This window comes from Anguilla rostrata, chromosome 3 (assembly GCF_018555375.3).
Source record: "Anguilla rostrata isolate EN2019 chromosome 3, ASM1855537v3, whole genome shotgun sequence".
Classification (NCBI taxonomy): domain Eukaryota; kingdom Metazoa; phylum Chordata; class Actinopteri; order Anguilliformes; family Anguillidae; genus Anguilla; species Anguilla rostrata.
The window spans coordinates 56,239,981-56,266,563 of NC_057935.1; the positions used below are offsets into that span (position 1 = coordinate 56,239,981).

At 47.9% G+C, this 26,583-nt stretch overlaps 1 protein-coding gene across 2 annotated transcripts in view; it reads left to right on the plus strand.

The window, feature by feature from the left end:
- Nucleotides 1–660: 660 nt before the first annotated feature.
- The window catches only part of si:ch73-211e3.1 (mastermind-like domain-containing protein 1), a 65,364-nt gene continuing 39,441 nt past the window's right edge, over nucleotides 661–26,583 (plus strand). For both annotated transcript variants that reach the window (XM_064328451.1, XM_064328450.1), the window contains exon 1: nucleotides 661–1,062. In XM_064328451.1, the coding sequence (XP_064184521.1) occupies nucleotides 1,015–1,062 (48 nt within the window). In that variant the 5' untranslated portion in view covers nucleotides 661–1,014. The remainder of the gene's footprint in view (nucleotides 1,063–26,583) is intronic.

Sequence of the window (26,583 nt, forward strand, 5' to 3'; positions counted from 1 at the left end):
GAAGTGGGGTGCTTCCACTGCATTTGCAGAGATAGAGATGATATCTAAATAAACTTTGCACTGTGAATATGTTTTACTGAAATCCATCTCTGGCGCATAAAAACGCTACTTCTTTTGTCAGTGGTACCTAGGCAAGTGAGCACTTGCGCAAACCTCACGATATCAAAAATGCGTAGTTCAAGCTATTTAATGAGCAAATATGAAGCTGTATCGTAACAGAACTTGTATTTGAAATGTTCTGAACAAAGTCCTATTGTAGCGGTCACGCCTAAAATATTAGGCTATTATCGATGTATTTTGCATACTACTGCACTAACTTGCCCTTGTATGCGCTAAGTGTAGCCTTCAAAAGATTATGATTGATGGTTTCCCACTATTACTGACCCCAGTAGCAATAGCTTATCCCGCGCTGTTTTCTTGGCAAGGCTACTGCGTTGCGATATTTGTGTGACGGTCTTTATCGTTCATCCCTGCCGGTCATTAAACTTAATTAAAAAAAAAAAATTATACAAAAATTAAAAAAAACAATAATTCAGCCTTTGCCTAGCCCACTATCTTCAAGAAATGGAATGTCCCTTTAAGACTGAAAACCTAGTGTGTAGTGGAACAACTGCGTCTCCTCCTCCGTGACATCGTGCAGGATATCATCCTATCGCCGAAGTTACTCCGCCTCCGGAGTCAGGAAGCCAGAGAGGGCGAGCTCGTAAGTGGCCGCGTTGTGTGGAGATTGATACAGTCATTGTATCATTATTAGACGAATACTGCTACCGTGGGGATGAACTTACATGATACTTAAAGAGAACATAAGATTCGATTTATTTCGCTCAGTTTTAATTGTTGGACCCCCTTCCCATTCCCCCACAACAGGTCAAACAAACTGTGTGGTTTATTTATTTTTCAGTTTAAATCAACAATTCTTTAGGATCCTGTTGCTTTAATTTCTTTGTGTGGAGATTCACATATCGAAACAAAAGTGGATTTAACAGAAGCCGCGTTGACCAACACCACTCCAAGATGCTCTTGGTGTCCCAGCGGCTAGACGCACCTCGCATGGAGCCACTAGTAAGTTAATGGGTTTTTAATTATCGCATGCACCGGCGGTAATTGTTGATGGGTGGTCTTCCACTAATTTAATGTTTGTATACAGGACTTAATTTGCTATACTTAATTACCACAGATCCCTGTATTGGCGTGTTGTCTACATTTGAACACGCTTACGGATTCTACGGCAATTTAGCCTATTATTTACGCAATTGTATTTGAACTTATTTTAAAGATGTGGCATTCAGGCGAGATGTCACTCCCTCTCTACAGTAGCATACTCGGTATCAGCATTTTAGAACACGAACGGGAAATCGTAATGTTTATGTTTGAGTTGCATATTGCAAGATTAGATCGCTCGTTTGAAAAGAACATTAAATGAGAGTAACTTGCTCCCCTTTATCTCTCTCACGCATACAAAGCATAAGGAAGTTACACTAACTGCTTAAGCCTGATGTTCACGATTAAGATGAATTGAATTTCAGAGTCTTTCTGAGAGTGAAACATTCAGACCCATCCGTGGTTCAGTGAACTCGCACGTTGGTGTGTTGTTTCTAGAGTAGCCTAATTTCGTTTGTCAAAGGATCTGTGTAGCTGCCGTCGCTTTCCTGTAAATGTTTGTCTGTGCTCCGAAAAATATTCCCGTTTGAAAATAACACCGATGTTTCCGTCTGTGTGAATGTGTAACCTAACTGTAGCCTGTGTCCTCTAGCCTCTTGAAAATAAAGCAAAACCGTCACACAGTGAAACAGCATGTGGTCTGCTTGTTCGGAATTTAAAACCATTTATCAGAGCAGTGAATGGGATCTCTGTGGGCGATCGCAGTAACAAAAGACGGTCTGAAGTGTTGGGTCAGCGGATTGCTGTTGTGCCTTTAATAACAACAATTATATTAATGATAATATGGAATTGTATGGTGGAATGATCGTATGGTCGCACAGCCGTGTTATTAAACAATTTTGCGAATTCAGAGAGATGGGTGAGAGAGATGGGGGTTGAAATCGCATTGACACGAGGAAATGGGAGACAGGCTGGTGTCTCCAGGATTAATTCAAACTGCCAGAATAGGTAATGGGATTAACTAGATGGTAGAGGGCCCCTCTTCTAGCTCCATCATTCATTAAACGAAGAGACTGGATCTAACCCTAAACGCATCGCTATATTAAGATCCCTGGAACGCGTAAATCGGGTTGAGCAAGATAGGCATTTTTTCCAGGTTGATACTCTTAATGCGAATGTATTAAAACCATTGTGTGGCTTGTCTTTGCGATCGATAATCACAACCAATTTACTGAACAGCCAAATGAAACCTCTTAATCAGTTGTGATTTATAAACCACCTCTTCTTCGCTCTGTTCAACTTTGAATTGGCTTTCCTTAAATACAATTCCGAAAGGCTATTTTTTACGTAGCTAGAAAGGTTAGTATGTTTCTCCGCGACCCATGTTTCACTGCTCCCTCCCCGTAAAATCTTACTGAAATAGCCTACAGTTAATGAAAGTAAGTAGTTGCTTCGAGGGGATCAAAGGTCACAAAAGGGAAACACACTGTTGAATTCCACGATTTTATCTCTGACAACGTTTACCATTACTTAGTTTCTAAGACGCTAGTAGGCTACATTATTATTAAGGGTACGTGAGGGTTAACGTTAAGTTTGCAGCTGCGAGCAAACCGTGGAATGCGAGAAACTGAACCAAGAATGCGTACATGTGATCCATGAGAAGTATGCAACTAGCTTCGGGAATTCTTTGCCCTTTAGTGTATGGTTGCTGAATGAAAAGACCAACTTTGTCCGCGTGCGTTGTGCGATCATTCGTGTGATAAAAGGACTTGTGTTTGGTCACGTGAGAGGGCACTGGCTCAGTTCAGTTGTATCAGTCCGTTTAAGTCTTTTAACCATATAGTCTAACCATTTAATTATGTATCCTGGCCCTATACGTGTACTATATTATTTTAGCCTCACTGTGAGTGCAGGACATTTAAAGAACAACACAGAGAGCTCTCCTCACTGTGCAACACTTTATCATAGGAGTTTCAGATTATTCTGAACATTTCAGTGAACCAGGTGATTATAGTGAAAATGTGTGTTAGTCTATTATGAGTGAACATTTAATTGATCTAACAGCTCTGTCATCTAAACCTCCATAGTGAAGTCTTGAGCTGTAATGAAAAGACTGTGCTTGAAATAAAGGTGATAAGGTTTACTTGCTTGGCTAATTCCACTGTTGACCTCTGCCGACACTACACAGAGCAGAAAATTATGTGATCATTAATTATAATAATCAGCAATAGCCTACTGCAAACTATCATTGTTTTCCTTTTACAATGGGCAGGTTATGCCTTGATTTGATGCCATAATGGAATATATGGGGTTAATGTGGGAAATTATCCAAATCCACAATTAAGAGCATTTTTTTTTCAATACTTTTAGATTTTTAGCAATAGACTATACTTGTAGTGAGTCTTTTCCTGCTAGATTTTTTTTAGATGGTTCTCCTCCAACCTCACTATGTCTCTCTCTGTCTGAACTGGTCCGTGGCCAAATTAGTCATCAGGCTTTGAAGTCGACGTTAAAGAAAATACTCAACGGTGGAATGTGGGATTGCTTTAGAACTCTTATTGAATGTGCCAGTGTTTCAGTTGCGGTAATATGAGCATCTGTGGGGCTTGTCCGGGTTGGATTCCACCTCAAAGTTATGTTAACCAAAAACAACAACAACGAGAAAAAATCGTACTTTCATCTTTCGGACGGTCTTAAAGGATGAGATCATTGAAGTATTGGCTTTTTAGAGTCAAGGGTTTGTTAACTGTTTTACAGCTGCCTTGTCCATTTAAGTGAGAAAATAGACTAAACTCAAGCGATTAGCCAGTATGACCACTCGTATACCTATGGATCTTTTGGGTATATTGTGGGGCGTTTTCTTTAATTTGTAGAAAATGTGTGGTGCATTTGAAGCGAACATCATCTTTTCCGAGTGGGTTTTGCGCAGGGGAAAGGATGGGAAATGTGCTGATTTGCAGTTGTGATGTGCCATATGGTGGCTCCCCGAGAGGGAGGAACGGGGGGCAGGGAAGAGTGATGGGGAGAGATGGAGAAAAAGAGAGGTTGGAATGGCCTTGAATGTGCTTGTCCGACCAGCTGTTCTCTGGCTCCATGTGAAAGGAGCCACCCGTACCATCACGGTCATAAGTTGTGCCCTGGCGCACCGTGTGCAGGCTGACTAAGAGACGGACGAGAGCGACCCTGGAACATCGCTGGACGTTTGGTTGAGTTGCTCTCATCCTCCACGTTGTTTTAGCTATTGCTGAACAAAAGCAGTGGACGCCGCTACCCCCCTCTTGTAGAGTATCAAAGTTGTTTGAGACTGAGGAACTAACAATACACTTCAGTTTACTATTGTTCCTGGGTTTCTTTTTTAAACAATTTAAATATGGAGCAAACTAGCTACAAAACAAGAACATGTGGGGAAAAATATGATGAATGGATAATCAGAACTACTGTTTCTTTACTTTCTCACAGCAGTCATAACAAATGTTACATTTTTAACATAAGAGTTCCCAGGCATTCAGTGATGTAATGATGTTTATTCTGTTTTTCTGAGAAAAGTTTCTAGTATTAGCTGAGATCTCCAGTACTTCCCATGGCTCTCCAAAGTTGTGGCTCCGGCAACAGTCTTTAGTTAAACTCCACTTGGACCTCCACATGGGCCTTTGCAAAATTCCTCCCTTGAAAACCGGACGTCAGTCACTTCTCCATCCACGATTGCGTTTGACATAAAAAGCATCGCAAATCTGGACAACAGTTGCTTCAGGTGCAACAGCAGCATCATTCATTCAACTGGAGTGCAAATTTTTATCAGGTGTGCAACTGAAAAGTGAGCCATCATCTTCCTTATACCTTTGGTACTGCAAGAGTATTGATATTTCATTAGTTGGTGAGTTGTTAAGGCATGTGTACAGAGTAAAAATGAAGTTGCACACAGGGCCTGATCTGCCCCCATGCTACACCACATGACAGAAGTAATAGCAGGGCCCCATCTTTGCTGGAATGGGTGTCTGCCAGAGTCTAAAATGGGCAGGTTTGAGAATTCAGACCTTGTTTAAGACAGCAGGGCCAGCATCCCTCAGTCATTTCCTGTTTGTACCTTATACTTCACATAGTGTCTAGTCAGGACCTGCACCCCAATAGGAAAATACCTAGATGATAAGACGTGTCCAGTCTCTCTGTCGCACATGCACACACGCACGCACACACACACACAAAAATGTGTGAAAGAATGGGTTTGTTTTTGTTTTTTCTTTCAAAGAATGTCTGTGAGAACATCATTGTGATCCAGACCAGGGCTCATTTGTTAGTGCTGGGGATCCAGTCCGCTGTCCTCCATGCCTGCCATGGGCGGAAAGAATGTGTGCAAAGTGGACTCAGGTGGCAGGAGAGCTGCACACTTGCATGGTCAGAGACCCAAGGGGGAGGGAAGGTCAGGGGAGGAGAGAGCCAGGAAGTGCAGGTGTGGTGGTGTTTTGGGTTGGAGCCTGGAATTAGTCTCTCAGTTTTTCCTGCTGCCAGTCAGGATGAACGAGAGTGTGCTGTGTGGGCAGGAGAAAGGGAGTGTGGGGGGAGAGTGCGTCACTGTGACTATCAGGCAGCCCCAACCAGGAAATAACAGTGTTGCCAAGGGATCAAAAGCAAACAGCAGCACACTCCAAATATCAGGTTAGTTTTCCTCTATCCACAAAAACAGCGAGTCTCTTAATGCAGCTCCGTGCCCCAGCCCCTGTCCTGAGTCAGTCCGCAGTTTCCTGGGCTGAGATATACACAGAAACTTTAGACACCCGAGTTTTAGTTTGGTGGTAAGTATGGTCAAGCACTGGACTGACCTTTGATTTGTTTGCAGAACTGAAGGAAAGTTGAGACACTTGTCTGGGTATAGTTGTTCTTGTGTGTGTGTGTTTGCGTGTATATGTGTGTGTGTGTGTCTGTATTCATGAGTGTGTGTTTTTCTGAAGTGAAGAGCATTTAATCTAAGTGCTTCTCCAGAGGCTTAATCCCTTCAATTTTAATACCCTGTATTTTTATCTGAACAAGGTGGGCTGAACACTGTCATTACTTCACCACTGAAGGACCTCCTCAGTTAACCAAGGCAGTAAATACATGAATAAATAGTGCATAAGACAAGCATGATTATTCAGTTTTACAAGGATGTGTTACTGTTAAATAATTTTAATAAGTAGAGATCAGCTACCCCCATGTCCCAGAAAATAAGAAAATAACTTTCTTTGAAACTGTGTAGTTCATCTTCAAGATCTTAGTGCCTGGTTTTTCCACATAATATGCATTCGGCCCTGCTTCAGTAGTTGTCCAGTGTGTGGTTAAAAACTGTAACCTGGACAGATTATGGCATCCTTGCCTCTGTCCATGCACCTGCCCCCCCCCCCCCCAACCCCAGCTCCTGGGGTTTTTAATGGGTCTTATCATATCTTCTTCCTCCATCTACCTAAGAAATGCCTAGGCTAACATGACCCTGGCTAAGGTCAGCTACCCAGCAGATGGTGTACACCAGCAGCTACCCCTGTCCTCCTGGGTTCATGCTGTCCTGTTGTGGACAGCCACATGGCCAGATTTTGATGACCTAAATGAGCTTTTTGACACCCCATGGTCCTCAGAACCAGCTTAAATTCAGTGATTGTGCCCTGGTGAGGACCAGTGTTGCCTCCTGTTCCCCTGTGAATACAGGCACTGCCAGCTCCTGCACCCCTCAGTGAAGGCAGTAGAGTGCAGTTGAATGGCGTAATGAAAGGGCTTGTGTCTACACGGGAAGTCAGAGCAGACGCGTGCTTCGGAGTGTGGGTGCGGGCTACTACTGTTGTGCTGAGCAGCAAATGGATCCTGTTTCCTCTCCAGCCCGGGTTGCATTCCCATTGTTCCAGGAACATCCGTGATTCCAAAGTGCCCTTTGCTGCGAACCCTTTGATTGGATGTGACTCCAGCGTTCTGCTCCGGCCGATAGCCGTCTTCATGACAAAACAACCTGCAGTTATGGCTGCTGCTGAAACAAAGCTCTGTGGCCCTTCTTATGGATCCTGCCCACTGTGTTAAAACGGAATAAGCTCTGTGTGTCCATTGAGCTCACTCTAAAGAACTGTTGGGGAACTTGTGGCAGAACAGTGGAGTGATTCTTCTGTACTGGCAGATCTTCTGCACTCTCTCTCTTACTGCTTCTCTCTCCCTCCCTCCCTCCCTCCTTTACTTCATCTCTCTTTCCACCATCCTCCATGCTCTTGATTTTTTTCCACCTCAGTCCTTTTCACACTCAGACACACGTACAAAATAATCATGAAAATGTTCTTTTCCCAGGCTTGCCCCATGCTGTGTAGAAATCAAGATCGAGAAAATGTATACTACATCTTACACGTCTTTCCGGTGTTTTGCACTCTAAATGCTATGCCATTGGTGTCATGAATACACACACATGTACACACATGCATATATGTATGTGTCTGAGGGAGAATAAAAGAGAGAGCGAGAGAGAGAGAGAGAATTTGTGTGCTTGCTTGTGTGTGTGTGTGTGTAAAGAAATGACAACCTCTCCCACCTTCCCAGTGCTGGATGTTACATTCTGGGTGTTTTGCTTAACCAATAGGAAACACAGACCCGGTTTGAATCGATTGAATATTGATCAATAACTCAGTTTTAACTGATTTTGGGTGGGTTAGATTGTCTGAGGCTGCCCTCAGGCATCAATCATTTACAAACAAGGCCCCAAACACTGCTCATGATTGCTCTGCTCAACTGGACAGTGCAGTAGTGGCCACGCAGTGGAATTAGACTCCTTGTAAGATGCATATTTCTATTTATATAGCTCTACTCTGGAAGTAGGACTGTGATGAAACTGCTTGCAACATCCTCTAGTAATCAGTGATTAGGAATGAGGAAAATGGGGACACTAAGAACTTGGTGGAGGGCGCGAGATTTGCTATAGAAGGAATAAAACAGGGCTGTTCTCGTGCGACCCATCTGATTGGCTCTTGATGCACACTGGCAAAGCATAGAACCTCTCTGTCTGTAAGTGCTGCCTGCCATGACTCCCAACCCCCATACCCCCCCCCCCATCCCCCCATGTTTTTTTCCGCCAGTCACGTTCTATTTCACGGCGCTTTTGAAATGCACTGTGCTGCAAGTGATACCAGGGACCGGAGCACGCTTCTGAAAACCAGCGAACATTGTAGCGCTCGCTGACTGCAGGGTGCAATAGAGAGACACTGTAGGGGTGAGCGTGTGTTAGACAGCGCCATATGTCAGCTGCAGGAGATGCGCGTGCACACACACTCGCGCACACACACACACACGCATACACACACGTATTCGCACGCTCACCCACTCTCTCCATGATCTATGGCCCATGCCTGCCAATGTAGTGCTACCCAGCATTCCCTGCGCCACATAATGCACTCGTTCCCAGGAGCAGTTGTCGTAGTAACCTTGGCAGCATCGTTCAAGTGTGAACCTGTCTTTCTCACAGGGCTACAAATGGAAGAATGTGTAAATTATTAATCAATAGAAATGGGAAAGGGAGGACATAATGTATTTATTCATAGCATTTCATATATCTATATATGTATTTATATACTGTAGCCCTTCAGAAAATGTGTATGGTATATGAATAATTTGTAGCTAATATGGAGAGGTGACTGTTTCTTTTCATCTGTCAGAAGTCCTTTAATGCATTGTTGCAGATCCATTACTGTTTTTGTTGTCGTCTCAGTCGTGTGCTATTCTAGGTCACCCCCCCCCCTTTCCCTGTGTCATCCATTAACGAAGTGCTGTTGCTGGTGTGGGGCATGTGGAATGTGCAGCATCGTGTGGCTCTAACAAGGTGTCAGTGTGGCAGTCTCCACATGCATCTGAGCGCCTGAGGAAACAAAGCATGCTGGGAGGTGGCCGGGGGAAGTGGGGGGAGGGGGGTGTGGGTGGGGTTAAGGCGGATCAGGTTATTAGCAAGTAATAAAAGGAAACAAACCAAATATACTTGGCAGCAGTTACGGAGGAAGCAGCTTTGTTTTTTCCCCCGTATCTGCTCCCTCTGTGTCCCCCCTCCACACACACACACCCACACACACCCATGGTACATGCATGCACACCCACACACACACACACACACACACTCTCACACACACACACACACACACAGTCAGAGAACTGTACTCTTAACCCGCTGTGGTAGCTGTACTGTGGGCCAGAGGGCGAGGGCTTCTCAGTGTTCCCACAGTCCAAACTACACCCTCCTCCCCCTTCCCCACAGCCACCCCCACCTCCAGTCCCACTCCCGGGCCATTCTTCCGCCCGGTCCTGCGGGATTAGAGGACCCATCTGTAGGAGCAGTCGGGCTGGAGGTCAGCGGGGCCCGCGCCGCCTCGCGCTAACCTGACGCCCGCGCGCGCTGGCCCCCGCCCCTCCGCAGTCTCGCATTCGCGCCGATCCGGAGGTGATTCCGCTGAATTTCCCACTGACAGAGGTGGATGTTTCTATTGTCGGCCTGCCATTTATCAGGATCCAGCAGCTGGCCGCGTGCTTTCCCCTGGCTTTTTCCTCTCTTTTCTTTTCGCGTCCCCCCTCTTTTCCTTCCTTTGTTGCTCACCCGTTGAACCCACCTCCCTACCTCCTCTCATAACCAGAGATGGAATACAAATCATTTCTTTGCCCCTTCTTTTTCTGGGATCAGGTCTCCTCACCTGGTCTCGCTGGGGTCAGTGAGAGTGTCACCGTGGTGATGAAGAGGGATAACGTTGGTGTCCGGTTTCAGGGGGGATGGTGGGCTGTAACAGTATTGTGGCACTGGCTTCATTGAGTAATGTGAGAGCACCTACCATTTACTACATCTGTCTCAGGTCCTGGCTGAGTCAGATTACACCAACCTCCTCGTCAGGCACTAGGAGTGTGACCCTACAGAACAGGGGTCAATTAGAGTGCTGTAATATTGTAATTGATATAATTGATTAATTAGAGTCCAACCTCAACCTGCTTCACGCTTAATATCTTTTCATTCGGACATGCAAAGAGCCAACTAGGGGGCCCTTTTGATAAATGACTCCATGGCAATCAGAATCCTGTTCAGAATCCTGTTCACTCTTCATGATTTAGCTTTAAATCATTTACTCGCTATTGAGCTGAAACAAGCCCGCAATTCAGATTCTGTTTTTCATTTTGAATTCTTAATGATTCTCATTTTTCTAATGTAATTTTTTTTGTTTTTAAGCTCAGAGGTCATTTTTAAACCTCTTGTGCAGTGCAGTGTAGAGTCAGATATAAGATTTGTGCACAATGTGCAGCCAATCAGTGGTGTTGTAGTAACAGCAAATAACAAGAATGCATTGGTAGCCCTAGCTGCATGTGCCTCTGGTGAGGAGCCAATCAGAGGTGTTCTGTGTTTCCTGCTGGTGTGCAGCCAATCCTAAGTGTGCCGATTGAGTGCAGCCAATCAGAGGTGTGTGTGCAGCTGTTGTCTACCAATCAGAGGTGTGTGTGTGTTGTGCAAACCTTTAGCAGGCTCCTCTGTCTTTTAAAGAAGGGGACTCCCTGTAGATGACTTCTTACAGCCAGAGATCCTTCCCGCCCCATCTCTCAGGGCCCAGTATTGTCCAACTGAGACTGCACTAGGACAGCTGGGTGCTGGGCAGTCTTTCAGCTGAAGGAGAAATTCACCAGATTTCACCACAGATGGGATAATTGAGGCTGAAAGCGATTTTACATTTGGCAATGAAAACACATTTTTGAAATTTATTCGAAGCAAACATGGGAAATAAGCTCAATGAGATGCACGTTTTGGCAATGTGACATTTCCTCCTATTGTGCCGTACACTTTGAGCTCAGATATGTGGCGCTCCGCTTTTGTTTGCAAAATATTTTGGAGGTCGTTTTGGCCCAATGGAGTCGAAGCCCCCTACACAAGAAGCAAAGAGAAAATCACGGATTTCATCTGTTTATTATGCTGACACACTCACTCATCCATCTACCTCTACTGTCTGCTCATGCACTTATACACACCTCAGTTATTTGTTAATTTCATTAGTTTATTTATAAAACCAGCTGAAACTATTCTACTGTACTTTACGACATTTGTCTGGGACGTTCACTCATAATAAAAGTGATTATTTGCAGCTTATTAATTCAGCTTTATTCTGTGCATTTGGGCCACACACAACCCTCGGAAGGCGTGAAAGAAAAGGATGGCTATAAAATAAGTACATCCAAACCCAAAAGCCCTGCCTTCCCTTATTTTCATGCTATTTGGTTATATGAAATCCCCCAGCTGTTTGTATGCATCCATTGAAAGACATTTCAGGAGATTACTCTTTTTCTGTCTGGAGAGAGGGGTGGTCATGCAGGATTGATACACATGTAATTTACAGAGGAAATGTTGAATACAGCCCCCCTCTCACCAACTCAATTTCCAAAGCACCCCAGAAACCTGGATTTTTCGGGCTTCCATAATGAGTTGAAGCAGTTCTGTCCCAGATTACAGGACTCAGGAGATCGGAAGGATGAATAAGGGCAAAGTAAACCTTTCAGAACAACAAAAAACACTTCCAGGGAACCTGGCCATTCACAAGTCACTAAAAACATTTCCTCCAGTTGGAAATTCAGTGAATGTTAAAACCTGGAAAAGTGATGTTTGGAAAGACAGCACGGATGCTCAGGCTTATCTGTATTCACATCTCAGAATCCACTTTCATTTTCAGAATGCGGATTCCTTTTACCTCTTACAAGTGGTCTTCCAGACACAAAACTTGAGCTATAGAGTTGTGATGCATTAAATGGAGTATTTGAGAAATTTAATTTCTTTGCAGTATTTTCTCTTTCCTTCTATAGAATTGCCCTTTTTATGATGACTATAACTACCTAATTTATTTGATGGCCTAATTCTCCCCTCCCCTTCACCCTGTATTAAGCCACTGGCCTCTCCTGAAACAGAAACAGGCTGCCGGAGTTGTTTGCTGTTGCGACAGAGCTCAGTGTGTATGGGAGGAACATACCTCTCCCTCTCTCGCAGTCCAAAACAAACAGTGAAGCTGGGCTCTAACCGCTCTCTGTGAGTACCAAAATTCCACAGCAGCCCCGTAGCCAGGGAATCCTATTCCTTATCCTCTTCTCATCCTTCCTTGTAAGGAGGGAAGCACTCGTGTTTTTCTCTTTTGTATCTTTCTGGAAAAGACCACAATGCTCCATAGATTTCCTGCTTAGCCATCACCAGCCTGCCAGCCCTTTGTTCTCCTGTGGAACTGGCTGCGTCGGTCCGTCCAGAATTTGGAGACACGTACCTGCTTGAGAGCAAATAGGAGCAATGGAAAGATGTTTGGAGTGTGTGTTTTTTTTTTTCCAGAGATGTTGCCGATGCTTTTAGTGAAGCTGGAGAGGCTCACGCAGCTTGTGCGTGAGGTGAAAGTTGATCGCCAGCAGTCATGTCCGCTCGCACGCAGTTTCCTAAACCTCAGTGTTCTTTTTTTTTCCCCTCATGGAGCCCAGCTGTGTCTCTCCTGTGTCTCCAACATCAGGATCTAATAAACACGGTAAAAAAGGGAAGAACGACGGGAATCGGTTCCACTTCGCTTGTTTGCGCAGCTGCTGCTAATGACATCACTTGGGTGTGTGTGTGCGCACATGTGTGCGTGCATGTGTGCATGTTTACGTGTGTTTTCTATGTGTGTGTGTGTGTCTGTGTGCGTGCATACAAGTTGCATGTGTGTCTGCGTGTGTACTTGTGTTTGAGTGTGTGTGTGTGTGTGTGTGTGTGTTTGTGCGAGTGACTGATTTACATATGATTATAAAACCTTCCTGTGAGGAGCAAGCTGCACAGCGATGTGTTTGTAGACTGCTTGTGAACCCTGGCCAGGAACAGTTCGTTCACTCACTCAGCTCATGTGTGCTATTATGGGACACACTATCCTGACTTGGTATGAAGCATCGAACTGGTTCTGTTCTGTGTTTTTCCCGTTTGTGCTAAATTAACATTGAAAAGTGCACTTGAGTGAAATACATTGGATCACAGCCTTGGTCATGACCCACATCTTGGGTATGTTGTCCTGTTTACCGAGAAGCTATGGGCTTTCGGCAGTCCTATTATTAATACCCAGTCGGAGCTAAACTGTAGATAACTCACGGTGGGGATTGATCCAGGAGCCGCTCCGCCCTGTAAGAAACGAGAGCTGGGGGAGGGTGGCGACGGAGCGCCCCGGCAACGCGTAGCGTGTCCTTCAGGACGGCGGCGGCGGCGGCGGATCGATGGCGGTTAGCATGCGCGAGAGAGTGCAGCGAGCGCGCTCCGCATTCCTCTCCGAACGGGCCTCGGAAGCAGCGGGGTCTGCATCAGTAGTCCATTTCACATTCCTCCCCCCCCCCACCCCCCATTTTATTTTTCTTGTAATGGTATGTTAAATTGTTGTGACTCTTCGGGCGCTTTGGAGCCTGGTGTTAAAATATTCCTTTTTAATGAGTAATGAATGTGAAGATGGATTTTTCTCTCTGGCAGGTTATTAACATTTGACACGTGAGCGGCGGTATAGGAGGTGGCAGCGGTAGCATGCGTCGCTATGCGGTGTCAGTAGCACTGAGGGTCTTTTGCATTAATACCGACGATGCGAACCCGTTCCTTCAGATTATGAAAATACTGTAACCAGGGAGATTTTGGGGGGAAAAAACTACGCTCTGTTTCTATAAGGTTTGCTCTTAACACCCAGCTGTAATGAGCTCTCCTGGTCTTTCATGTTCGGTTTTTACAATTATAATGATTTCGCTATTTGACTGCGACTTCCATGTAGAAGGACTTTGCATGGCATTTAAAAAATAATAAAATCCTTAAACTGTCTAGATGGTAGTCACACTCCTCTGACTCTCACGTGGAAAAATATTGAGAACTGAGCGCGCTGCGTGTTTCTTTGACCTCTGACTGCGTATGGAAAAACCGAAAACATTATTTACTCGTATCTGTGTTACTGTCGAACACCTTTGTGGGTTAGATTTATTCAACTAAGAAAGATATCAGCCTTGGAAACACCTGGTGGTTGACACACGGAAACGCTGACAACCTGCGAAGAGATTCTCCCTGCTGCCTGCTGCAGCAGGGAGAGCCGTCATGGATGCCTGGAGCCCTGAAATGGACGAGAGCCGCGCGTGCAGATGCAGTGGCCAGCATTCCCCTCGGGCGACTGCGTCCGCTCGCCTGAGCCGGCCCTCGGTGAAAAATCAAAAGCCCCGGAAAAATAAATAAATAAACGAAATAAAAGCGACACGGGTGTACATGGGGGGAGCCTGAATCGATGACGGTCTCCTGTCCCCTCCCTCAAGGACGCCTGCTCCCGGCCTCCCTCCCCGTCCTCCCACCCTCGGCTCTCCGGCGCCGTTTTACGACCCTGTTAATTACCGTGACGTTCGGGAGGGGGGCGGGTTGGTCGAGGAGAGGGATGGTCATGTGATTTATTACCGGGCCTTCATTTGGCGAGGGGTGGGCACTGACCTGCCTGACCCCCTCCCCCTCTCCCATCTACCCCCTCCCCCTTACCTCCCCCTCTCCTCCCTCTCCCCCTACCTCCCCCTCTCCCCTCTCTCCCCCCCCTCCCCTCTCCCTTCTACCCTCTGTCAGTCCTCAACAGTCTGTCTAAGCCGACATTGATCAGGGGAGTGGCATCTCATGTCGAACATGCTGCCCTGCTGCCTGACAGAGCCGGTTAATGGAATCCCATTATTCAAGTAGGCTTGTGGTGGCAGCGGGGTGGGGAGGGGTGCGGGTGGGGGGTGAAAGGGACACACCTTGAGCGTGGAAGACAGGCGTGTGCTGTCCAAACTCTGCGTGCTAGCGCACAGACTGGCTGCTCGTCTTTGTCTGCGTCGCCCATCTCATCGCTGATCTTCCCGGCCCGTCACGATGACACCCTGGGGGGTTTCACTCGAAGCCGCGTTCCTAGGGGTGGCGCCGCACAGGAGGACAAATCTGTACCGTGATGATATTCTGCTTTTCTTCTTCTGTGGTGCGTGTGATCCGTTTCCCACATACTTCAGGAACAAAGGGACAAAGCCAGTGTCCTTCTCCACTTTGTGTGAGCGCCCCTCTTATCATGGCAAATTCCTGTGTGTGAGCGTAGTAAAACTGGGTGTGAGGAGTGAGACATGACTTTGTGGTGCGCCCACCCCCCCCCCCCTCCCAACCCCACGGTGGGGGCTTATTTAATCAGAGAGAAACCCAGCGGCCTTGGAGCAGCATTCCGTTAGAGAGGCCAGGCGAGAGTCTCCTGGACTGAAGCAAGGTCAGCCTCTCCATTTAAAGCGTCTCCACTGACAGGGGGGCTCTTCATGAATATTTGATGGGACTTTAACACCACTCTCTAGTGCCTGAGCCCGGTAAGGCAGTGTGAGCACCTTCATCACGAGGGGCCGCCCGGAAAGGTGTGTGCGTGTGTGTGTGTGTGTGTGTGTGTGTGTGTGTGTGTGCGCGTGTGCGTGTGCGTGTGCGTGTGCGTGTGCGTGTGCGTGTGCATACGTGTAATAGAGTGTGTGCGTGTGTGTTTGTTTGTTAGAGATGGTCTGTGTGTGTGTGTGTGTGAGAGAGAGAGAGAGAGAGAGAGAGAGAGAGAGAAACTGCGTGCATGTGCGCATGTGTGCATGTGTCTGTAAGAGGCCTTGTGTATGTGTGTGTGTATGAGTATGCGCTTCCATTCACCTCATGGTAGAGGTTACCAGGACCTTGACTACAGGCCCCCCGCTCTCTCACACACTCACTCTCTTTTCACACTCATACACTGGCTCACGTCTGGTTCACAAACGCACTTACTCTTGCTCTTGCTCTCTTTCTCCCTCCCTGTCTTTCTTCTCTCTCTCTAACCTGTGGTAGTATGGCTATCGAGGTTTTGAAGGTTTTTCTAAAAACGGGAAAAAAAAAGACAGGAAGTAATCAGAGTGAAGTGAGATGTCAACACTCGATGATGATGACAGCTAGAATAGGATAATCGCAGTCGTGTTTATGAAATCTTTTGTTTGCATTGTTCGTGTTTACAGTGAAAACACAGGGTTGCTAGAGTCGGAGAAAGACCCGGAGTGACCTGCTGGGCAGCATAGCGGGGAGAAGCACTGGCTATTTTTAAAGTGCTGACCTTGTTTTCTGCGAGGTGACACACTGCTCACAGCTCCTGGCAGGGACGGGCCAGTCCCGGACATGGACTTCACCAGCGCTGTGTGTGTGCACGCATGCACGTCCCCGTAATGAGACGTCCTTCTAAAACCTGTTTTCTGGACAGAGCAAGGTGGTTCTTTTGCAATTTAGGGTGTAAAAAAATAAGCATTTTTCAGACTCGCCCCACTTCATTGGAAGTTGCAGGCTCTATGGGTTGCGCGAGGGATAGCGGAACCAACAGAAACGCGACGGCGACTGTTCCCCTGACAGCCGAGAGGATTCTGCGTGGCAGGAGAGCCGCAGGGGGTGTCGTGCGGTGTCACGAAAACCAATGAGAGAAGCCGAGTCTCTGAGCTGGACCGCTGACAAAGTGGCACCAAATGGCACCAATTGAGGGATTGGCTTGTAACATTTCATGGGCTTCTAACAAAAAAAGGAAGTGCCTGCTCCCCCCCCCCCCTCTCTCTCTCTCTCCTTCTTCCCTCTCTCTTGTCCTCTGTTTGACCCTGGTCCCATTTCCTCCGAGATCAGGGGACACAGCGGTGCACCTCTCCCTCTTTCCTCTCCCTCCTCCTGTCTCTTTCCTCACCCCCTTCTTTCATCCTTGCCTCACTGTGCTTTCTCCTCGTTCTCTCCCTCTCTCACTCTCTCCCGTCCTTCGAGCCCCCCCCCCCCCCCCCCCCGCGTCTCGGGGCTCCTCTTGGTCAGAGGGAGGGAGCCACGGGCGAGGGTCTGACAGCCACGGTCCTGTGCGGGGAGGTCATGTGACCGCCCTGCAGAGAGAGAGAGAGAGGGCGAGGAGCACTGCGCCAGAGCGCGGGAGCTCTGACGCTCATTAGCGGCGTAATATATGGACATTCCTGCCTCATTCATCGCTGTGGGCTAGTCACAGGTATAATGAGCACGTCTCACTGAAGACCGCTGCAGCAATTTGAACAGAGCAGCGGCGGCTCGTCTCATTGGTCTGACATTACCTGTCAAAGCAGGCCTGACCTGTGACTTGTTGCCATACAGACATGAAGGTACTGAAGGTGTCTTGTGTGTGTAAATTATACTGACCCGCGATGGCATTCTTTCGTACATACGTTTGTTTTGCTTTAAGGTGAAATAGGCAGGGTGTGTGTGTGTGCGTGTGCGAGCATGTGTCGCATGTGTATGCGTGTGTGGGGTATGTGCGTGTGTGCGTGTGTGCACGTGTGCGTGCGCATGTGTGGTCATGTTGTATGTCTTTAGAGGAATGATGCCGTAGCACCCCATGCTCAGACAGCTGTTCATTTTGTTACGATATGATTTTATAATTAAAACGGCAGAGTTTTTTTCCCGTGCTGAAATATTTAAAGAATCTTACATCCGCACCCCGCCTGTCTTCTGAGGAAATTTAGCATCCTGTCCTGGGCATTTCCCTTATAAGGAAATTTTTCAATGGTTAATTCTTTTAATCGGTAATTTTGACAGGTTTATATTTCATTAATCCCAGTGGTTTGGATTTTAGAGAGCTTCACGAGACCAACTGCTTAATTAGACATTCTGTTAAGCTGGATGCGCTTTACAGGCACGGCCTTACTTACAAGCCTATTGTCTATGTGGATTTTAACATACTCTAAAGCCTGAGGGGGATGTGTTTTTTTCACACATTGAGGGTGAGCTCAATACAACGCGCTTTAATGGACACCGTCCCTTTTAAGTCAACACATGTCATACCGATGGCTCGTTACATCCGACATCGTTCGTGACATAGATAGCCTATTAGGGTGCGTCGTGATACGCGTCGTATTGCGATTCGGGTTCCGATGTCGTGAATCTGCCCGCGCTCGTCGCGGCTAACGCGCGCGCGCGCTCAGGGTAAAGGCTGCGTCTCCAGCCATCCAAGCGGTCCCGCGGGTTTGTTCCAGCGTCAACATGCTCTCGCCCACCTTAGTGTTTTCGTGCGCCTGTGCATGCATGTGTGAACGATTGTGTTCATGTGTGTGTTTGTGGCGAGTGTGTGTGTGTCCGTGTGTGTGTGTGTGTGTGTGTCTGCAAGAGCCCCCAGGCGCGGCACTGTCTGGATTGGGCCTTCTGCCACTAAGCCCTCCCTGTCCTGACCTAGTTCCACTCCCCCCCGCCAGCCAACCACCTCACGCCTGGCCCTCGTGCCTGTCAGGAGCGATTAGAGCGCCGGGACCCAAATAACCAGGCCCTGACTCCCGCTGCGCACGCCACTGGAGCGGGAGTGCATGCGTGTGTGTGCAAGCGCACGCCATTCGCGAGCGTGCACGCCTCTGTGTGCCGCGAGCGCTCCCGTGCACCTGTGTCATTTCCGTGTGTGGCTCCACCCTTGCACTTTATGGTGTACGCGGGGCTGTCAAGTGGAAAGAAGGCGGTGCTCTCCGGAGGGTGGAGGACAACGGCTCCACTTATCCCATCCAGCAGTACATAACGTGGTCCATATTGACCTGTTAATGGAGCATCATTCAGCCCATAGCATTACCTTCTGTTCCTGACCCCTGACTCTGGAACCCACTCAGTTTGAGTCTCTACGGAAACCGCTGAGAGCATTTACTTTGCCAGAACCTTCTGATAGGCCCAGTGAAGGCTTTGTTGCTATGTTCTCAAAGGGCTGCCATCTTGGTGGCATTTTTGAGGCATTTGAGTGGCAACACACAGTAAGGTGACACTTGACAGCCAGTGGTGGGGCCTCTCGTACTGCAGGACACAGAGATGAAACCAAACCGGGGAAGTGGTCACATGAACCCGGAATGAACAGAACTTCTCCAAAAAAAAATCACGTGTAGCAAATTTTAGCCTAGCATTGATATTTTTAAGGACTCTCAGTGGGCTACCTCTCACAGAATCTGACTCTGTCTGTACCTTTTATTTATTTGTTACTTTAGTCTTTCTTTCACCTGGCTTCTTTTGGAAGCGTGGAGGTTTATGTGCGCGTTCGTGTCTCTGGGTGGGTCTGTGTGGGGGCAGGAGCGGGACGCCCTCCAGCCGTTGGAGGGGTCCGTGGGGCTCTGGGGTCCCCCGCTCTTTAGGGAGAACAGAGCGGATTTGTGCGGCTCTGCGCAGGTGCATTTGCTCGAGAGGAGGAGGAGGAGGAGGAGGAGGAGGAGGAGGCTGTGGTAATGAGTTCTCTGACGGTGCTGATTATAGGGGGCCACTGTGAGTGCAATAAAAGGGCCCTTCTCACAAGAGTAAGAGAGAGAGAGAGGTGTTAAACCTCCAGCCCTGCTGTTTGCAAGCAAGGAGCAGTGGAGCGCTTTCGCTCTCTCTCAATCTCTCTCACTCTCTCTCTCGCTCTTTCTCTCTTGCGCTTTCTCTCTTTCTCTTTCGCTTTCTCTCGTGTTCGTTTCCCCCCCAGCACTGTTGCACAGACCTTTATTTTCTTCACTTTCTCCAGATTTTGCCTCCACGCAGGCATAAATGTATCCAGCATAAATAACATACTAGGACAAGACTTTGCACTTTGTATATGAGCATTGCATTTGCATAAAATTTGCATAGGCATCAACAGTATGGCAAATTTCTGTAAAACCTGCAAAAAAAAGAAACAAATGAATTGCTCTCCATTTGGTTTAGAGTATTCTTTAGATATAAACCACTTGCTCTCAGCCAGCTGTGCTTTTTAAGGAACCTAAAGCCGCGTTTCCACCAAAATTACCCGGAACTTTCAGTCCCAGGAACTACTTTACCAGGAACTAAAAGGTTCCTTCAGCCAATGGTTGTCTGCGTTTCCACCGGGGTCTAAAGTACCGCGAAGATTAGGCAAATTAGCCCACTGACGTTGTCGTCGGTCCATCTGTCATATGATTTCTTCTGTAACCCTATACTACCACCGAAGTAGCCTACACTATTTTCTAATAACCGGGACAGCCCGGAGGGGTTTATTCCACTTATATACAACGGGTTACCAACAATGACTATATATGGTTACTTTTGTATTTATTGATTTTCATATATCCTCTCAAACACATTCATTAACAGCAGAAAACATGCACACGTTGTAAACAATTTGCTGTTTTATTACTTTCGTCGTCAATTCCATATAGGCTAATCGCAAAATGACAAGAATAGAACGAAAATTCGACTTGCGTGAAAATGTAAATTAGTAGTGGTACAGCCACCGTTTGCTTTCCTTCAAGTTACTGCTAGCCGAGCAGCGAAGTGTGCCCTCCAGATGCGAACCATGCACCATAAATGAGTCCATAGTCTTCCTGGTCTTTTCGTGGAATTGAAAAATGGCAGTAAATTGAGTAAAATTACGGCAGTCTGAAAAAGCTAAAGGGAAGATTACTAGAATTAACCTGTTATTTTACCCGGATAAAAGTGCGGAAGGTGATTTCCAGTTTGCTTGTACTGTATCACCAATGTTAATTATGCAGAACTACCGCATACCTCACATAACTGTATCAAACGTTTTGAGTCAATTACAACGGGCTAACAAAGAAAACCCGGGAAGAAAATATTCAGCAACCGAATTAATCCGTTTGAATGTTTTGGTAGCCTACGTAATATGCTGTCCCAGCACGAATGCTTAGCATTTTATAAAACGAATACTAAAGCAAGAAAAGAACAGAAGAGCACACGTTATAATTCCAAGACGTTGACAGGCTATAACCAAAAGTAGGCTACTGCGCCGCATAACATACAAGTTTGATTTGAAGTTATTATGAAAATAAATTGGTTTGCCGCTGCATATTTTCAAACATGGCGGGTAATGGCGGAAAATAAATACAACACAAATGCTACGAGTACTCGACCAATCAGAAATGTTCAGCGCTGCAAGCTCCACCCAAAAGGTTCCTGTACTTTCGGAAAGTACTACCCCCAAGCAGGAACGTTTGGGGGTAAAACAAGCCCCAGAACTAAATTTAGACCCTAGTTCCTGCGGTGGAAACGCACTGAGTTCCTCAAAAGGTTCCTAGTTCCGGGGTATAGTTCCTGCGGTGGAAACGCGGCTTAAGTTGTAATTGGAATTGGTTCCAATTAATGGTTCAAATAGCAGCTGGGATGGGTTACCACTGTTGAATCCTTGAGAAAATTACTTGAATTGGTTCTGTAACTATCCAGGCATATAAATAGATGTGTTTTAAAAAAAAAGCTATATAAGTCACCCTGGACAATGTGCCCGCTCAGGTAATTAAAAAATTAATAGCAAGGACAGGCCTCCTTACAGGAGGCATTGAATTGGATGAATTAGTCAGACAGGGGTGGTGAGGTTTTGGCTACTTACAATGGAAATGTTGTTATGAATTCTGTATGAGTATCCTCCATGCACGTTTTTGCCCCTTGCTGTGGCATTACCAGTTTGTTTCACCAGTGTTTCACTTTGCTGTCTGTGCGTGGTGATCCGAGTTATGTTCAACAGAGCACCATTGAAAGATCCACACAGAGGATGATGGGAAGTGAAGTCCAGAGACTGAGTTTGTCAGGTCCGCCACGGGGAGGGAGGGGTGCCCTCACCATCAGCACGGCCTTCACTGCTTGTGTGTGACGTTCTTCTGACTGCAACGCACGTCAGCTCGACCCAGACGAACGCAAGAAGGCAGTGAGAACCTCCTTTGTGTCTGCTGAAAGGGAGAGGGAGCTTTATGTCAGGGTTCAAAGGTGCAAGCTGTGTTTCCTAATTTTTTGGGCGAGCACCTTCTTTCTCATGGCTGCAGTGTGTCGGCTGATGTCACGGCGTGTGCGCCTCAAGGCGTCAGTCAATGCCACGTCTGATGTCATCAGAAGCAGCAGTCCGGTGCACAGCCCGCTCCTCCACAATGTGCTCACGCAAGCATACATTGGGGAATGTCGCTCCAAATCAGGTCAGGAAGAAATGGTTGAATGGTGCTTTGTGACCGCCATGCCACTCGGTGAACCTCGCAGGTCATTGGCCGATTGAGGCTGAAGGGGTCCTGATCAGGTTTCCAATACTAAGGGAGAAAACGAGCTGTACCCAGGTGAGGTAAAACTCTGCAGTGAACCAAAGGGAGCTCTGTTAAACCCAGTCTACTGAGCGTTCCCATGAGCACAACCCACTGTTGTTTTTCCCATGCGATATTCATCCCCCCCTCCTCCTTTACAGTATACCCCAGCACTGCCAGTCTGGGTGGGGAGCTGCATCTGAAAGCACCACCGTCGTGTTGAGTGGCCTATTAGGCATCATTTGGCTTCGCTTTAAAAGGCATTTGTTGGCGCTAATGAGCAGATCACTCATCCCCGTTTGTGTTCGTGGCCAGGCTGCAGGAGCGGTTGTGTAATTTTAGGAGGCTGGACTGGCGCAGACAGGCAGGTTGAAGGCTCCAGGATGTGTGGGATGTGTTTGTGTAATTGATTTAGCCAGCGAGAGGCTCAAGCCAGCACGCTTCCACTGCTCCGGATGGACTATAGCCTGAAGGTGTTATGACGGAAAGGAAAACTCTGGAAGATAAGAAAAACATGCAAGTGCTGCACGGTAACGCCGCTGTACAGCAGCCATGCTGAATTTTTTTACTTTCGCGCCGTTTTACGTCAACCGTTCGTCGATTACCGCGGCGGCGTCTGGAGCGTACGAAACCTCAGCGCCGCGGCTCGGACGCAACCCAAAAACGAGAGCGCCTCTCCGACGGGCCGTCCCGCCGGGGCGCACTCCGCCTGCCCTTGAGGGGAGGCGTCGTGATTTACGAGCTCCTCGCCCCCGTGTCTGGCTTCGGCGGGGACGGGAGCGGGCAGGGCAGGGCGGATCCGCCGGGGAGAAAAGAGAGGGAGAAAAGACACAACAGCTGCTGCGGAGGCTCCGCGCGGCCTTGGAGCTGCAGGTGGGAGGCCAACAAAAGGGACCCTGTTCAGCTGTCTTGTCTGCTCTCCTCCCCCCTTTTAGGTGCTCGACCGCGTCCCACTCACATTTCTCTCTCGCGCGCCGAAAGTTCATTGTGCGTTCAGCCTGATGTGCCTTTTCAGAGATCTGGAGAGCGCTGGATTTGGAGAGAGAAAGAGGGGGGGGGGGGGAGGAGGAACAATGTGCACGCACCTTGCATGGTCTTTGCGTGCGTGTTTGAAGGGAAGAGGCGAGAGCGTTCTGTGTCTTTGTGCAACATAAGGTGCTTCAGTGATCTGTTTGCGAGTGTGGGCTGCTCTTGGGTGAGTACCAGATCCGCGAGAGATGGCAGCTTCTGCCGGTGGACGATTTGGCGCTGTCCGCATTGCCACCAGACGGCTGCCCTGCGTCTAGACAGAAAAGAACAATCAGCGTACGGAGGAAGGAAGGTACTAGCGCATAGATACACGGGTGTTGGATCTGATTTCTCCTGTACCATCGTTTTGGTTGCCTCTTTGATCTGATTAAGCATGGCCGGTAGCCAGAGGAAACCTGGATGATGTCACCTCCCCAGTACAGTCACAGTGTCAGTTTGATAAAATGTCACTTAACCCGTGGAGTCCAGTTCTTAGTGTGTACAGAGATGCTCTTCAGATGCGAATGGCTGTGATTATGGACACGCCACTCTGGAGCAAGAGCAAACCATCACTTTGCCACGCGTGCCCCCATGTCTTTAGAGAGATGGTGTCCTGTATCTGACATTCTCTCACCGCTTGCTGGATCTCTGCAAGATAAGAGAGAGGGGGGTTAAGGTGTGAATCATAAATCCCCTTTCCCCTCACTGTTGTGTTTGTGTTTCTGTTGGCCGCAGATGATACGTTACACAGTTTCACCGCCCCCTGTGACCCGTGCCATTTGAATGGGTCCAGTTGGTTCCTCATGGAGGGATTTTCCTAAGTGAGAAGGCAGCCAGCTTCACACAGGCCGAGTGTGGGCGTGTGGCATTGAATTATGGGATGTCCCCAACCTGAGGCAGTGATGAGAAGATCCACTGTTCTCTCTCTGCGTTTGTCTGCGGTGGGGGAGGAGGACAATGGCCGCTTAACGTCAGAAGACTTCCTCAAATCCTAACTCGCCCCAGCACCAACGATCCGCAACAATGCGTTCATTCATGTCTTGTGATTATTAAAATTGTAATTCATACATAACTACGGCTGTATCGTGAGGTATCACCTTACATCTGGCGGGCTTTCAAGATTCTCTTTTCCAAAACAGTACTTGTCCATTGACAGTCTGACAGGCGAATCAATTTATTGCTCAAAATTCTCAGGTAAGCAGTAAAACTGTTAAAGGAGCAGTGGTCGGAGGTGTGTTCCGGTCCTGTTGAACATGAAGAGTGAATGGGCGGAAAGGCGGTTGAGGCTGATGAGGAGCTGCTGCTGCTGCGGCAGGCAGCGGCTGCGTTCGCACGTGTGTTTGTGTGTCTTTGTGCATACGTTTCCTGGCGACAGGCCGTGCTGTCTCCAGCAGTCCTCTCTTCTCCAGAAGGTAGCAGTTAATCTCTCAGGCGCTGGGGCCTCCTATCAGCTAATCTGTGACATGGCTGTCTCCATGGGGAAGAGGCGGGGGGGGTTGGTGGGGCACTGGCTGAGGTGGGCCTTTAAAAACTCATTTATTTTATTACAGTAACAATGGGGCTGCTGTGGCAGAGTAATCTCCCATTAAACCATTACTGTGTGGAGGAGGAGAGGGGGTGGGGGAGGGGAGCTCCTTCCTTCCTGTGTCTTCAGGGCCCTCAGGGCCTCCCCCAGGGGGTGGATTACAGTAAACAGCTGGACACACACACACACACACACACATTGTCACTCACAGTAACACACACACGTATGTATTTAAGTATGTATTTGTGACTACTGTATATATATATATATATGTATAGGGTGTGTGATTGTGTGTAATATGTATATATACACGCACACTCAAAATCACTCACACACACACACACACACACAAGCTTTTGTCCATTCTCTTGCTCCAGATTTGTGTGTCCTGAGCCCCTTGCTAAATCCTGACAAATGTCATTTAACATGGCTTCTGTTGTTGTTTTCTTGTTTGCTCATAACCATTTTAGGCATGTTTCCAACTCGCAGCTGAAAACGAGAGGTGCTGTGCCGGAGTTTTGAAGTTCTCACTTCCTGTCAGCGTTGTGCGAGGAGCACGAGCCAGGCGAACACCTGCGTGCTGGTGGTTAAAAACATTGATGGGGTTGTGTGCGAGTCCGTGAGGAACAGTCGGTCTCAGGGTCAGTTAGTCACGTTTGAGCATCGCTCTGGCACCCTCTGCTTTGAATACCGCAGGTGTAGAGCAAACACAAGCGGTGTAGTCATCCCCGCCGCGTCATCGGCAGCGGTGTCGGTGTTTCACGCACTCATCCGTCACCGGTATGGAAGGAGTGACGTGTGGGAGCGAAGCCGAGAGAGAAGGATTCATCTGTGAACTGGACGCTGACTGACGCTCTGAAATCTGTTCAGTACTTCACTGTAATCCTTCACAGACCGCTTACCTGCTGTGTCCCCAGCGCTTCACACCGTCCCTGAATAGTTAATTGCCCAAAGCTGTGGACTGTGTGCCGTTGTGGCCTGACCTTGTATCAATCCTGCCCATTCTTCCTTATACAAATTGGGATTGGGATTAGGAGTGGCTGGGCTGGTGCATTGGTAGTTGGGGTGTGAAGTAAGAATTGCTTTGATAAGGGCTTGGTACTTCCAGCGAAACGGTAACCAAACCCTTTCCTGGGACAGGGGTTTGATCAGAGGAGAGTTTTAGTTTATAATATTTGTCCGGGCGGTACCGCTAGCGCTCGCGCTGACGACAGTGAGCGAGGGATTCAGCGCTGACGCAGACGGAGAGAGAGAGAGAGAGAGAGAGGGAGGTTCTGATGGCGCTCACTCACTGTGCACACACACACACGTGGCCCAGGGGAGACAGCATGAGATACCAGGAGCTCCTCCAACAGCTTCTTCAATCCCTCCTCCTCCCCCAGTCCCTCCTTTCATAATGTCTGTCTTTCTTCATTCAGTCCTTTATACCTATTGATCCCCCTTTTGCAGCTGACAAGTGTGAAATGAATACAGCGTCTTTTTTTCTCTCTCGCTCTCTTTCTTGCTGTTTGTGCTCGCCCTCTCTTTCTTGCTCTCTCTCTCTCTCTCTCTCCCTCTCCCTCCCTCTCTCTCTCTCTCTCTCTCTCTGCTTACGCTTCTCCAGTAGTCAGGTTAAAATCCAGGTTTTGAAGATCCTATCTGCAGAGATAAATCTCTCAAAGCCCATTCACATCTCAGCGATAAGTCTGCCTTTCTTCCGTGGCCTGTGTGAATGTGAGAGAGAAAGGGGTCTTTCAGCCCCCTGGGACTGGGATTGGACATTCAGGCGGGGGGGGGGGGGCTCCCTGATCCTGAGCTGGAAGCCTGGAGCTGGGAGGCAGGTCTCTGGATCAGAAGGTCACGGGGTCAGTGGTGCCGCCTTGTCCTTGTGGAGCAGCGAACAGCCTGAAGAGGGGGGGAAGAGGAGCGACTCATTCGCCCCTACTGCTGGGGTTTCCATCGCCACACCTCCCTCCCTCAGG